The sequence below is a fragment of the Chiloscyllium punctatum genome, chromosome 4, assembly GCF_047496795.1.
Source record: "Chiloscyllium punctatum isolate Juve2018m chromosome 4, sChiPun1.3, whole genome shotgun sequence".
NCBI classification, from domain to species: domain Eukaryota; kingdom Metazoa; phylum Chordata; class Chondrichthyes; order Orectolobiformes; family Hemiscylliidae; genus Chiloscyllium; species Chiloscyllium punctatum.
This window is the reverse complement of record NC_092742.1, coordinates 54993260-55009556: the sequence shown is the minus strand read 5'-3', so window position 1 is coordinate 55009556 and position 16297 is coordinate 54993260. Positions and strand designations below refer to the sequence as shown.

General features: G+C 40.9%; 1 protein-coding gene across 5 annotated transcripts in view; it reads right to left on the bottom strand.

Annotated features, from left to right (window-relative positions):
• Positions 1 to 4913: 4913 nt before the first annotated feature.
• LOC140476331 (F-box only protein 34-like) overlaps positions 4914 to 16297 on the bottom strand; it is a 45148-nt gene continuing 33764 nt past the window's right edge. For all 5 annotated transcript variants that reach the window (XM_072568767.1, XM_072568768.1, XM_072568769.1 and 2 more), the window contains one exon: positions 4914 to 9765. In XM_072568767.1, coding sequence (XP_072424868.1) covers positions 7554 to 9755 — 2202 coding nt within the window. In that variant the 5' untranslated portion in view covers positions 9756 to 9765 and the 3' untranslated portion in view covers positions 4914 to 7553. The remainder of the gene's footprint in view (positions 9766 to 16297) is intronic.

The window sequence follows — 16297 nt, the reverse complement described above, 5'->3', positions numbered from 1 at the left end:
CAAGCTGCTTCAGTGCCAATTAAGCACCAGTGCCAACCAACTCCTGTGGAATACCTTCAGTTGCATAGCCTGCGACCTACTACAAATCAAAATCTTCCTTACCTTCTCCCAAATATCCTCCCATGCCTCTGATGAGATCTCCACCCCCAATTCCAGAGTCCAGATCCCGCACAGCTGCTCAACTTCCTTCGTGACACTACCTCCAAGTAAATGGTAGAGGGTACTGATTGAGCGAGTACCTATAGACCGAAGTACTCTCTTCTCCACCTAAGACTTATAGGGACTAACCAATATTGCTATTAGTTCCTAACTGTATAAAATTCCTAATCCGAAAATAACGAAAAAGAGTTCCCTGCTCGATAGTTCATATTTCTGACTCAGCTACTTGAAAGACATCATGACCCCACCTCCAAATAAATCTCCCAAACAGGAAACTCCTCTGGACTCCCACAGCCTAAAGCCAGAATCCATCGATCCTAGCTGAAATCCTGGTATTCCTACTATGCGAGTAAAAAGGCAAGTTTAATGTAAATTGTCCTTGCTTTGTCACATCATTCTGCATGCTTTAACAATGTTAAGGACAATCAGATTTCTGCAATGATCCATTACAGCCCTCATCTTGTCCATAAACAAATTAATGAGGGGACATTTTGCTGGGAGACTTTGATGTCCAGCCAAACTGGGCTTGTCAGGACGTGAGGTCAATCAGCCACATAGAGTAATAGGAACTTATGAAATTTCTTAAAATCTGCAAAGTCCACACCCCCGCCATCCCCTGCGGGAGCTGCAATTTAGCAAGCTTAATAAGAGGCCGCCTGTGGCACCAGATGAAAGAACTGAGCCAACTGTGAAGCCTCCATAGCGCTTGCCTAGGGAGCATTTGCATGGGACGTAATAAACGAGTAAGAACATTAAATTTTAATGACAACTATTTTACCCAACCAAGATATCAGAAGAGCCTCCCAGCACTGAAGGTCCTGTCTTAGCTTCTCCAGCAATGCCACAAAATTAGCTTTGTATAATTGAACAAAGGCCAGAGTAATAGAAATGCAGGAAACCATCCTGTGACCACCTGAAAGAGTATTAGATTCCACTCCCAAGATTGGGTACTCCAACAAGACCTCCCACAGGTATGGCCTCAGACTTCATAAAATTGATTTTATACCCCGAAAAAAAAACCAAATAAATTAATCACTTGTACTAAATGGGGCACAGATATTATTAGGTTAGAAAGAAAAAGAATATCATCTGCATAGAGTGATCTTCTGCCCCCTCCCCGATCCCATCTCTTAGCAATTATATTGGGGCCTCTCCAGATAGCCTAATGTAAACAGTGAAAGGGGGGCATACTTGTCAGCTGCCTTAGGGCACCAAATAATACTGCCATCCACCCGGTGAAAACCCCTCCAAGAACAAACTGTTCCAGGATATAAAAGAGGTATGGCCACTTTACCCGGTCAAACGCTTTCTCTGCATCCAGGGAGACTACCAAGCCTGGAATTGACCTTTGCTGGCAGACATGGACCATATTCAATACTCTAACGCTGTTAGAGGCCCTGCAACCCCTAATAAAACGTGCCTGGTGCTCCTTTATGATGGAGGGCAAGAACTTCTAAATGCCAGCATTTTTGACAAAATTTTGAAGTCCACATTTAATAGCGATATGGTCCTGTATAAAGTATAACCTTCTGGGACTTTCCCTCTCTTGAGAAAAGGGAGATATTACCTTTTCTCAGAGAGGATGGGAGGCAGTATTGACTATACAAATAATTGAACATGTCCAACATTGGCCTGCCAACATGCTTATAAACTCCTTATAAAACATGCTCTGAAGTCCATCTAGACTGGGCGCTTTACCGTTCTGGAGCTGCCCACTGCCACCTATCTCTCTTGGATTTTTAAAGGGGTATTCAAAGGAGATGCCTGCTCCTAAGTTACACCTGGGAGGTCTTAAAAAAGGAGTCCATCTCCGCTGAACTGTCCTCACAGCCCTCCAACTGGTTCAACTCCAAATGGAATATCCTAAATGCCACATTAATCTTTTTGAAATCGCAGGTGAGAGTACTAGCACACGCTCTGTTGGATGTGATAGATTGGGGTGGGGGAACTCTTCTTTCTGGCCAGATACATCAGGTATCTACCTGGATTATCACCATACTTGAATAACTTCTGTTTCACGAAAGAGATTTCCATCTTTGCTGTTTGGGTGAGCGCAGAGTTCAGAGCAGGCCGGAGGGCTGTAATCGCTGCAACTTGGTCACATATGGTCTGTCAAAGTATGCTATCTTGGTTGCCTTCAGCTGAACCTCGAGCATATGCTACCTATTGTCCTTCAGGAAGAAAGGATCTATGCGCCAATACTGCAAGCCTGTCTCATTGCCTCTGGCCTTAACCTCCAGATACATTGCTGTATAGTCAGAAATGGCTAATGTTCCCAAATCTATAGGACAGCACTAAATCCAAAAAAAGGCCAGTGGAGCAAAATCTTAGTGTAGCACTTGTATAGGTTAAAGGAGGTAAAATCTTCATCCTCAGAGTAAAGACATTTCCACACATCCACCAGCCACAACTTCCTATTCAGGTCCACCAGTTGTCTGGATTGCAGGGATATGCCTGCGAGACCCCTGGGCATCCTATCTACCTAGGGGTCCATAAGACAGTTACAGTCCCCCCTATAATGGTATGGCAGGCTCCAAGAGTGGAAAGTGCATCAGTGAAAAATTTGAGGGGGTGTGCTGGTGGGCAATATACATTCAAAATCCTGTACTCCTCTCCAAGCTTTAAACAAGCAAAGACTGTGATATTAGTCATAATTTGGTCTAACAGCTGACATGGGAGATTCTTCTGGATGAGTATAGCGACTCCTCTGCTTTTAGAATTAAAGGATGAGAAAAAACACCCGAATGTAACACCCTGCTGTAACCTTGAATGCTCCTTATTGGCTAAATGTGTCTCTTGCAGCAGGGCTACATTGGCCTTTTTGTTTCTAAGGCTCAAAAGTAACTTCTTTCTCTTAATTGGTAAGTGACTCCCCTTAATATTACAGATGCACCATTTAAACAAATTATTAGCCATGGCTGTCTGAGCAGCCCATGACACCCCCTTCCCTCCCACCAGGAGGAAGAACCCCGCTCATAACTCGCCAAGTGAAAACAGTAAAACATTCGTATACACTAGAAAGTACTACAAAAACTACCAAAGCAAAACTTCTAACTACTACTTCTGCAATGAACCAACACAAAACAAATGAAAAGGAGACTTTCTCCCTTGCCCACAGGGGGCACTCACAGTACCCACTAACACCTCCATGGCTCCTCCTAGCTGAAGTCGCACCCCAAACCCAGGCAAAACAAAGTAAACTTTGCGTCTTATAACAAAAAAAAACTAAAAGTGGGCATTCAACCCATCCCACCTGTACTTGGATCCCAGTCAGCGCTGATAAACCCCACCCCCATCCCAGACCAAGAAAGAGAAAAGAGATAATAGAAGAAAATACAACGGGAGGGGAGAAGGAAGGGAAAAGAAAAAAAAAAGAGCCCCACGTATTAAAAGAGCAAAACAAGGCTAACCATAGAGAAAACAAAGAAAGCACTACTGTCAGTACTACTTGAACCAGCCAGTCTATCTTAAATGTGTCCAGGAAGCCCTTTGCCTTTTCTGAGGAGTCAAAATTAAACACAGACCCTCAGTGGCTGAAACATTACACTGCCGGATCTCTAACAGAGTACTGAATATTCAAGTCCCTTAGCTTCTTCTTTACCTCAAAGGCCTTCCTCTTGCAGATCACAGCCGCAGAAAAGTCCTGGAAAAACAATTTTTGATCCCTTGTATATCAAGGCCTGTGGATTCTTCCTTAGTGCTCCAGAAACTTCTAACACCATTTGCTTGTCTTGAGTGCTGGAATCACACTAGGAACGGGCCTATGTCACTCGCACCCAGCTCGCTTCAACTTACAGCCTAAAGAACTGTGGGAGCAGTTACTCCAGAAAGCTGATTAGTTGGCCTTCATCCTCCTGTTCTGACAGCACAATCAGACAGATGTTCATACGCCTTAATTTTCGAGGTCGTCGACCTGCTACACTAAGGCCCGTACCCGCCTTTCCAGGGCCTGAACCCGACCCACCGAGGATTCTGCCACGCTTTCTGAAGCTGCGGTCTGTTGCTCCACCTCCACCACACACTGCCTGAGACACTGGATCTCCTGCTCATGGTTCTGCAGCATGAGCGAGAATGGTTCCAGCCTGGTCCAGATCTCCTCCATTGCTGAATCAAAGTTTCATAAACTCTGAGACCAGGCTCTGCTGCACAGGTAAACCCATAGGAACCTGCGGGCAGGTCTGTAGCTGCAGGGGTGTGCCCTGCTTGTTACAATCCTCACGGCCCTTTTCCTTTGGTCATCTTCCCTGATCAGCAAAACTAATACACAGCAATTCTGGGGACCTAAGACTGCCAATTTTTGCTCCAATAGCTTTAAAAGAATAAAATACACCACATTGCCTGGGTTATGCTGCAGAGCTCAACAAGGGCAGACCTACTGGATTGCCGTCATCTTGGATCTTCCATCCCATAACTTTCTAAACTCTAGAGAATTAAATGGTGCAGTTGTGCATCAAATCAACGCAAGAGTTACTCAGTTATTGTTGAAAAACTCAGTTGGAATTCAGTGGACACTTTTATCTTAAAAAAATGAAAAGGCTACAATATGGGCATGATGGATAGAAATACTCAAAGTGATGTAAAGTATATGAACATTACAGAAAAGGGGACAACAAAATAGGTGACCAATGGCTCATAATTCTGAACCAAGAGCTAATTCCAGAACAAAATTCTTAACAATGAGTCTTCTGTATTGGTGTAATTGTAAAAAATACAGCCAAAAATCAACATCAAGTCACTTCTATGATGAAAAGTTGATTAAATTATAATCAACCCAAAACTTGGCTTTATTAACAAATGGAATATTTGGAGTCTGATACAGCTTCCATTATAATATTGATTAGTGCTTACAATAAAGAAAGGCTACTTTAAAAGTTCTAATCCATAAATGGGGATATAATGCATTTCTATATTAGGTACCAAACATTTACAACCAGTATTTTTTTAATTAATTTCCCATTTTATTCATGTTACAACTTCTTTTAAGCTTATAGAAAATTGCAAGTTAATGTACATGACACACAAACAGCAGCTGCACAATTGCGTTATCTTAACTGCTGAAGTAACGTAAATAGAGATGCTTGCAACATCGAACACTCAATGTCCAAGTGTTTGGAGTAAGCGGCAAAGAAGTTTGATTGAGGCAAAATACACTCCAAAACAAAGAGTTACAGGTTATGCAGAGACCACAGCAAGCAAACTGGTGAATGATTTTAGGCACCATCTGAAAATGAAGTGCACTGGCAATCAAAAATTAAATAAAAACACATGCTCATGTATCAGATTTATTGCATTTGATGGGATACTTTCTATAATTAATAAAATTCAAAGTAATGTACATGTTAACATGACTACTAATGCAAAAATGAAATCCTAGTTTTGACTACAATTGAGAACAGATGTATAGATACATAATCAAATCATGTACCCCAAACTTGCAAAGGCAGTAAAAGTGCTTTAAGATTTACTTAGAAAAATGAGTACATCAGATCTTTACAAACTAGATTTGGGAGTGTTACAGACATTGAACGTTTTGAAAAATAGGCAGCATTCTTATTATGGGGCAACTAGGCACAATTCTTTTCAGCTTTAAACAGAGTAAAATACTCCACATGCTGCAAATCTGGAAAAAAAAATTCAACAAACCAAGTAGCATCCATAGAGAAAGAAATATACAATTCATTTATCAGGCTGACAATCTTTCATCAGATCCCTACCTCCCTCTCTCCACAAATGCTTTCTAACCTGTTCAATGTTCCCACTGCTTCCTGTGTAAACTTCAAAATTCACCACTGTTTCACAATGCTGAACATTTTCATTAATGCAATTAAAGAGGAAAATATTGTAAAAATTAAAAAAATTAATCCCCAGGTTGAGAAAAATCAACAACTCAAACCAGGGTATGAAATGAGATGGCATTTGAAGGAAAACATCACATTAGATGAGTAAAAATATTTGTGCACATATACACACACATGTAAAAATGTCCACAACTGATTCAGACTGTGCCGAAGAGATGAGATAATTATTTCACTTTTTTTTATTTGAGATGTGCAAAGGAGGAAGAGGACTTAAAATGAATCATTTTAAAGTCAAACAGGAATTAGAACTTTTGACTGGAATTCAAAATATAAAACTACCAAGGATCCTGAAATGATAATTCAGCATTGCCGTTCATGTAATTATGAAACCATAATAATTTTATATGTTGCTTGGATTTGAACATAGGCTGTTCCGAATAGTTTTTGGAGATGAGATCACATTTTTCCACTCTATAAACTAAGTCACAATTTTGAGAGTTGTGGGTTTTTTTACAGAAAGTTTAAAATAGATTATTAGTCCTCATCAATTATTAAAACTTTAAATGTGGCAAATCTATATCAGTTGGATCAAAACACTATTTACCATGCCATATGATTTTTGTTTTTGATTGAAACTTGAATTGCATCTTATTTTAACACTGGTTTATTTTAATTACAAAACTGGAGTCACTGAACTGATAATGGTATATGCAATCCCCCACTTAAGGTATCAACTGTTTCTGGTTTTAGATGACTATTAAAGGGAGTGTATCTATTTATTGACTAAATAGCAAAAGTATGAATACAGGTGCTTTCAAGAACCAATAGATGTATAAAAAAAGGGGGGGGGGGGTGGAAATCATATTTCGCATAGTGCAAAGTATCTTGTTGAAAGCACTTAGTGAATATCCTTACACTTCACAACTACATGAATGAGATTTTCAAAACACAAAAGCATGTAAACTTTCACATAATTTCTTTAAAGACTAGAAAAGGGTTCACCAAAATCATTGCAACTCAATCCAAAGCACCAACAGCAAAAATAAAAACTGAGAATCCAAGCAACATTACAGAAAAAGATTTCAAGCCATTTTGCATAACCTGTAATTTTGTAATGCCAACATTTTTTCATGTATTTGCCCCAACATTGTATAGCAACATTTGACTAGAATTCTAACCATATCTTAAATGACCAATTTTGTTAAGATGCATTTGAGCTCATTCCCACACCAATACTTTGTATTTTCATTAAATGTAATTTTAGATAGAATATACAAACTATTCAAAATAAAGACCGATATTTAAAACAGACTAATTGCAACATTGATCTAGCTGCATTGTAGTGATTTGTTGCTGTGCCAGTTACATTAACAGTACAATACTATCATTGATCAAACACATGATAGAGCAAATACTGTACACCTTGCACAGCTAACAGGTGCTGCAGTTCTGTACATGCAGATTCATATAAGCCAATATGATCATACTGTACAATGTAAACAGTGCAGGACTGACAATATTCCAATCTCTACAGACCGTCCAACAGGAATTTTCCTAGATCTCTAGCCAGAAAAAAACAAATTTTTTTAAAAAGTCTCACATCCCATCTCCATTCTTTTTCGCCTTTTCACATATTTGTTGAATATGATTACAGGACTGCACCCAATTATTATCATGAAGCCCAATTTTACAGCCCGGTGAATCTTTTTCTGTTTGCCAACAACACATCCAGTATGAACGCCCATAGGGTAAAACTTTGTAATAGGGTTTTGAATGCCACCGACATGGTGATACATCTCCTTTTGAGTAATGCTTTTTACACTGCTTGCATGGATCATCCTTGTATCGCGGGTCACAAACCCAGCGTGAATCTGTTGCTCTAATATCATAGTTTTCTATTATGAACTTAAAATAATGGCATGTGCATTTCAGAGATGCCAGGGTTTTGGTAGGGAGGAACATAAATATCTTCACCATAATGTGGTGTGGTAAAAAGGCCATGTACTGCCGAGGTTCAAGAAGCTGTTGGATTTTGAAACGCGTTTCTAGAAATTCATGAGATACTTGTCTTCTTAACGGAAAGAGTTCAGTTAATGAAGGGCAAGTGGTTTTCAAAGAGATACAAGAATCACCCTGACCTGCTTCTAAGCAACTATTGTCAAATTTTTTCCTTTCAGCAGTCAGAAAGTCAACCTTGCATTGTGCAACATCCTGGAGTTCCTCAGTAGTATTTTCATTTGAATCTAAGTTTTCCACATGGGACTGTTCAAGTGTGAAAAATAATTCTCCAGGAAGTGGTTCCTCACAAGGATTAGACTCTTCCCAATTAGATCTAGTTACTGATTTGCGATCAGTTTCATCATTCACCCGACAGGCCACCAGCTCCTCATCAACAGTAAAGTCATTTGCATACTCACCCCTACCATTCTTGGGTAAAGTAAAGTTTGATACAAACTTGTTAGTTTCCCAACATAGGGATGGGGGCTTACACAACTCCTCTTGAATCCCAACATCACCGTCAAGAATTTCTCCAGTATTGTTTGGCAATGATGCTGTTTCTTTGCAGGTTAACGAAAGCTCTTTGCTAGATAAATCCAACACAACACCTGAAATGTTACTAACTGGAGATGGAACATGCATGGCATCCTCCTGAGGTTCAGTGCATTGATTAGTACAGCTTCTGCTTATGTGGCTGTAATGTTTTTTGTTCTCCCCAATACTATTGCCTGCTTTGGATACCCCTGTGGATGCCGTAAAAGCTTCGGCACTCTTGATGCTTTGTTCTGATTGGTGTTGACCAGTCAGCAAAACCCTCCCCACCCCTCTCCGAAAACTATTATTCCTGGACAGGTTCTCCCCACTTCTGTCAGGTTGGTTTTTCAAGCACTCTGATTCCAACTTAGCTATAACTTCTATAACCCGGACATACTCACCTTGTAGTTTATTATTTTCAGTTGACATTTTATGGTTTATATCAAATTCGGGACCTGTAGCAGAAATTGATTCTGATGAGGAGGACCCTCCCTTTGAATGTGCAATACCTGATATGTTAGCACTGGCATTTGTAAATGTTTTGCTACAGTCTGGGAGCAGTGAATTTGCCCTTTGTTCGAGAAAAGCCACCATTTCTGCTACAGAAAGAGTGCTACTATGACACAATCCATCTCCATTTTGTTTCTCACTATTGACAGATGAATTCTCCTCACTGTTACTGGTTGTTGGGGGGGCAGCATGTAAACACCTTCTGTCAACATCCTTCACATTATCTTTTATTCTCATTGGTTGATTTTTTACTTTCTCTAGATCCGCAGATTTCCTTCTGCGTTTCGCAGTTGTGACCTCAGTATCCCAGCTGCTTTTTATTTTCATGGATCCAGTCCTGTTATTGCATTGATGTGCTGCAAAGAATGCAATTTTCTCCTTTGTGTTCCCAGGCTTTATGACTGCCCAGATATCCAGTGGTGCCTCCCCTTCTTCTTGATGAATTGAAGGAGGCAGAAGATTTTCAGCCACATGTTTCTTTCTTCCCTTAAACGCAAGATTTTCAGCTGGATTCCTCATATTGCACATTTTATTTTGAGAAATGAAACCAAAAGGTCTTGGACACCATAAGCTGATGTGAGATGCCACTGTACTAACTGCAATGGATTTACAACATGACTGTTTGTTATAGGTGGACTGGCATCTTTCAACTCTTACAGTTGCATGTTGGCTTGAGCAAAGCCCTCCAAGTGTCTCTTGGCTTGATTCAAGAGATGCATCTTTCTTTTGAAGCTTTGGATATGGCTTAAGGTGCATAGTGACCAACCTGGACAAAACAAAAGAATGGGTACAGTGTAGATGAAAAATTTCTGCTTTTTATTTATAAAAATACCAATAAAGAGATTTACTATCTTGCATATAATAATCACAAATGATGCCACAAAGTTACAGAATACAGTTTACTATACTGTATAATGCTAAGTCTCTGGGAGACCATCTATGGACAAAGTTTGCCTGAAACCATTTTGCACTTCAAAACAGAATCCATGTACGTAGCTCCTTAAATAATTTTTTTTGAGCAGAAGCACAGAGTATCTGAAAAAGGAGGTAGTTTGTTAACTGCAGAAGAACTTTACAATTGCTGTTCAGCTTGCAGGAAGCGTTTTTCATGGAGCCTCTTGCCATGATGTGCGCTTCTATGCTTCTTTACAAACTGTACATACCTTAATTGGTGGTCAACATCTTTAACAGACAATACCAAAGCAGAGCTGCAACCCTACTTATACAATGTAGTAGGCCAACCTTTTTATTGACTGAAATTAAATTTAACTCTAGAATGTTAAAAGCTTGAATTGGCAGAAAGAAAATCCGGTCTTATCGCAATATTTTTGTAAAAGACCCAACTCAACTATTGACAGTACAATTAAACCAATAGTGTGTGGTAAATGAAACTGAAGCCACATGCCGCCTTCCCTAACTCTGGGCACAAGTGTCTCCCAAGATGTACAGTGATAATGGCTTAAATAACAACAGAACACATTACCTTGAATATGGACTCCCAACTTTCTCCCCTTAATAACTGCATTCTTGTAATGCGAACAGCACAACCCCATCCCCCCAAACCCACAATACCACCCACCCACACACAGTGCCAAATTCCCATGCGATCCTAGGTGGTGACTGAAAATACCTTCATCCCTAGGTGGACCAGCTCTCAGTAGACATGGGTCATAGAGCAAGGAAACAGGGCCTTTGGTCCAACCATGCCAACCAGGAATCCTAAACTGAACTAGTCTCATTTACAGAGGAACCTTGATTATCCGAACAAGATGGCAGGCACTATTTCATTCAGATAATTGATTATTCAGTTAAATCGATTCAATGCCTCTCCTCTGGGGCTTGGAGTTTTCTGCAAGGTCTGGTCCCTGTTCAGGAGACGAGGTGGCAGCACACTCACCCTACCTCCCCAACACCGCCTCCTGCTCTCCCCCCCCCACCACCCCCAACCCCATCCAACTTCGTCCCCACCCCCCCATGCCCATCCAACACTGCCCCCCCACTCACCGTCTGACCCTCACCCCCACCCAGCATTCCCCCTCCCGGGCAGCCGGACTGTACACCAACAGTAAGACTGCTGCCTTTGTGGGGTAAGTCTCCAAACAGTGTGCGCACGCACAGACACAAACACATACACACACACTTCATACTTTTTAACAAGTTCCACCTTTGTCCTCCACAGGACAATGTGAGAGAGATTATCCGGAGAAGGGGGGTTTAGGGTTCAATCCTGTATAGAACTCCAGGGAAAGGTATAGGGGGAGAGATAGAGAGAGAGGGAAGGAGGGCGGGAGGTCAGTCATTTGGAGACAGTGCCTGGGCTCCCATTGATTTCAAGGTCTGTTCTTGGCAGCACTTCAGTAAGCTGAGTTAATCAGTGTAAACAAAAGGTGCAATCAGTGTTGAAACACCTCTTTGATGTAATGTTTCTATCGGGACCTCGAGATCTCCTTTGGATAATCTGATATTTGGATAATTGATATTCGGATAATCGAGGTCCCTCTGTAACTGCATTTGGCCCATAAACCTTTCCTGCTCATGTACCTGTCCAAGTGTGTTTTAAATGTTATAATTGTACCTGCCTCTACCATTCTTTCTGGCAGCTCATTTCATACATGTGTTATGGACCAGGCCAGAAGGTAGCTCAGACCTGAACATTTTTAGTTGTTCTAGGCAGATGTAAAGTGGATATTCCAGGAGTGATATCACTGGTCAAACCACTCAATGTTAAACAAAGCAGAATTTATTTACAGACTACTGGTCGGCATGGACGAGTTGGGCCGAAGGGTCTGTGTCTACGCTGTATATCTCCACGACTATGACTACCAAATGAAACACCAACAAAAGACAACAGCATACAGAATAACTTAGGAGAAAGTGAGGACTGCAGATGCTGGAGATCAGAGTCGAGAGTTGGGTGCTAGAAAAGCGTAGCAGTTCAGGCAGCATCTGAGGAGCAGGAGAATCGTCAGTTTGGGTTTGGGCATGAGCCCTTTGTCAGGAATGAGGGGTGAGAGTCGAGGGTTGGAGACATAAATGGGGAGGGAGGGAAGGAAGCTGAGAGTGCAATAGATGGAGGTGGGGGCAATCGTGAAAGGTCACAGGGAAGGGTGGAGCAGATAGGTGGGAAGGAAGACTGACAGGACGGTTCATGAGGGCATTGCAGAGTTGGAAGAATGGAACTGGGATAAGATGTTAGGAGGGGAATTGAAGAAACTGGTGAAATCCACATTGATGCCATGTGGTTGGAAGCTCTCAAGGTGAAAGATGAGGTGGTCGCTGTATGGTTGGGGTCCTTCATCTTCTGTTTTGGGACCCTCCAACCACACGGCATCAATGCGGATTTGACCTGTTTCCTCATTTTCCCTCCACCCAGCTTATCCCAATTCTAACCTTCCAACTCAGCACCACCCTCATGACCTGTCAATCTTCCTTCCCACCTATCTGCTCCACAAACCCTCTCCACCTATCACCATTACCCCCACCTATCGCACTCTCAGTTACCTTCCCCCCAGCTCCACACCCCTCCCCCCATTTATCTCTCCACACCCTCGGCTCACAAGCCTCATTACTGATGAAGTGCTCTTGCCAGAAATGTTGATTCTCCTGCTCCTATAGAATAACAACCTATCTGAAAACCCAACGGACTATATCGCAACTCAATAATGCTGTTCCAATTTCCTGCAACATTCCCATAAACATGCCCTTGGCAATAAAGGTAAATTCAAACCCAGGTTCTTATTGGAGAGATCCGAGAGCGCCAGGAACATTTGTTGAATTAGGGAACGTTTTTCTCCCCAGAAGCTTCGAACAGACACAGCAAAACAAACCAGAAAAAACTCTGAGAAGTGGCCACTTCCCTTTCATTGTACAAGTGTTTTAAACTCTAAATGCCTTTTCCCTTAAGCAATACCTGTTAACCATCAGCGAAGTCCCTAATCCCAGACAAATCAGAACCTCTGCCTTTTACAACCCCTATTGAAAAAAAACCAAAGAACAACATAATCTGTGAAAGGAACAGCACCATCACACACACACCACCCTGTGTTTGAAAACGTTGCCCCTCAGATCCTGTTAAATCTTTACCATCTCACCTTAAAATTAGGATCTCTAGTTCTGGACTTCCCTTACCCTGGGGAAAAGACCTTGGCTATTCACCTTATCTCATTTTATAAGCCTCTATAAAAGTTCACCCTTTAAACTCCCATGATCTAAGGAACAAAATCCTAGCTTATTCAGCTTCTCCTAATAACTCAAACCTTCCACACTTGGTATAATCCTTATGCACTTTTTTTGCACTTTTTCCAGTTTAATAACATCTTTCTTAGAGTTGTACACAGTATTCCAAAGGTGACCTCACCAATGTATAGTACAGCCATAATATGAATTTCCCAAACTCAATACTCAATGCTCTGCCCAATGAAGGCAAGCATGCCAAGTGCCACCTTCACCAAGTGTCTACCTGCAATGCCACTTTCAAGGATGTATGAACCTGCACCCTAGGTGTGTCTCTGTTCAACACCACTCCCCAGGGCCCTAACATTAACTGAATAAGTCCTGTCCTGGTTCACCTTACCCAAAATGCTACCCCTCGCATTTATCTAAATTAAACTGCAAGGATTCTGAAGTTTAAAAATTGAAAATCAATTGAGAATTCAAGCTCCCAATTTCTAAAGTTCAGAAATAAAATTATCACCTTAGTTCTAAATGACTACCCCTTCATCTTGAAACTGTGTTCTCTTGTTTTGGATTTCACAGCCAGAGAAAACAATGTCTTCAAGTATCTTCATTATCCTAAATATTTTAATGCCACCCATCCCTCATTCTTCTGAAGTCCAAAAGAATAGAGATACAATTTATTCTACCTCTCAACATAGCAGACCTTCTCATCCTTGAGACTAATTGTGTAAGGCTGCACAGTATTGCCTCCAATGCGAGCAAATATAGAGCCTAAACTTGCAGAGTGTTTCAGGTATGGTCTCACCCAAGCCCTGTACAATTTTGGAAAACTTCAAGATTCCTTTACTGCTATTCCCTGCAAACGAAGGAAACAAACCATTTGTTTTCCAACAGATTTTTGTATGATTCGAAAGTACAACACTTACTGCAAAAAGAGACCAACTGATTAGTTGGTAATTGACACCTCCCCTTCAGGTAAATAGATCTCCCCCATCAACTCAATCCAAGTCGCTCATTATTTTGTACACCTCATTTAAGTTACCCTTTGTTCAAAGGAAAATAATCCTAACCTTTCTAATGTTTCTTCATAGCTGCAATTTTCAAACTCTGGCAACATTCTTGCAAATCGCCTCTGTATTCTCTCTCGAGCAATTATGCCATTCCTGTAATGTGATCACCAGGAATGTACATCAGCTGTGGCCCAACCAGTGCCTTGTATAACTTCAGTATTACATCCCTACTTTTGTATTCAATACTTCATCCAGTGAAGAAAAGCACCCCATATGCTTTCTTTACCAACTTAGCTACCTGTCCTACCATCTTAAGAGATCTATGCACATGCATTCAAAAGGTCACTGACTTCCTTGCCCTGTCTCAATACCCTCCCAATTTCTCTGCATTTGCTTTGTTTGCCCTACCTAAATACATAACTTCACACTTCAGAACAAATTCCATTTGCCACTTTTGCACTTAATCAAACCACTAATATGATTCTGCAGTCAAAAGCTATCTGCTTCACCATGAACTACAGTGCCAAAATGTGTGAAAGGCACAGCATTTGTGATGCATTGAAGTTAACTTTCAAAACCAGCACATACAGTCAAAGAGCGGGTGCAATTCTGGATTTAGTATAAAGAAATTGGGTGCTTGAATAGGAAGGGTTTCGAGGGATATGGTACAAATGCTGACAAACGGGACTAGATCAGTTTTGGATATTTTGTTGGCATGGACAAGTTAGACTGAAGGGTCTGTATAATTCTATGGCTCGAAATAAGATGAAACTAAACAGGTGAAGTAGCAGTGAGTGACCATTTTACAGAAAGTGATCGTAAAACACAGTTAGCTTTAGCATTATTGTGCAAAGAACAGGGATCAAAGTTCTAAAGTGGGGAAAGGCAAACTTTCCAGAAATAATAAAATTTGACAAATACAGACTGGACACAGGCACCTGAAGTCAGTGGCAAATCAGTAGGAAGCAATCAAAAGTGAAGTTCTACAGGCACAGGGTAGACTCATCTGCAAAAAGGGTGGTACTGTCAAATCCAGAGCTCCCACCCCCACCACATGATCCAGAAGCACACTATGCCATATAAAGACAGAAAAATCTTGACCATCTCTTTAAAAGAAGTAACGCTTAGTTTAGAAGTCAACAAAGTAAGTGGTGAAATGAAAAAGGAAATTAGGAAAGCAGAGAATATTGCATAAAGCTAAGTAGTTTAATTAAAGAAATTCCAACAATATTTTAATGGTACATTAAAAACAAGGCGATGTCTAAGAAAGGGTTGGGTCTATGGGTGACTTGTGGGTAGATATCCATAATGTGGGCAAGGTTCTTAAGGAGTCTCATGAGCAGATATGCTCATTAAGGAGAAAATGTAAATATTAAATGCGTAATTGAAAAGGGAAACATTGGAGGTACTGATCTTTTTGAATGTCCAGGGCTGGGTATGTTTTATTCTAGGGTGTCAAAGGAAGCAAAGTGAGAGACAATGGATGTTGCAGGATCATTTCCCAACCCTTACAAGACACAGATGAATACCAAATGATTGGAGGTCTGTGAACATTGTACCACTGTTGAAAGACAATGTGATGAATAGGCCAAATTGGTCTGAACTTGGCGGTGGGCAAGTCATGAGACTCAATACCAAGTGATAGGATAAAGTTACTTGAGAAGACACAGATTAAAATCAGGGATAGTCAACATTGTCATGTTAATGGACGTCTATGCCTTAGCAACTTAAGTGAATAATTTTAAGGCATAATTATGAGAATTGATGAGGATCATGCAGTAGATCTGACAAGATCCCATATGACAGACTGTTAAGAAATGTTAAAGCCCACGGGAAACAGGGGAATGTAGCTTGTAAATCCAAAATTAAAATCAGTGACAGGAAAGGGTTGGACAAAGCAAGAATTTACTAAAAATTTTGCGTGGAAAATTGGTTGGAATTCTTCAAGGAAGTAAGTAGTAGAGCTGATGAGGAGCCAGTGAATGTAGTTTATTTGGACTTTCAGAAGGCTTTTGCCAAAGCCCCATGTAAAAGATTAGTGTGCAAAACTAAAGAGCACAATACTGAGGGCAGTGTATTGAGCTAGAAAGCAAACTGGTTTTGCTGACAGCA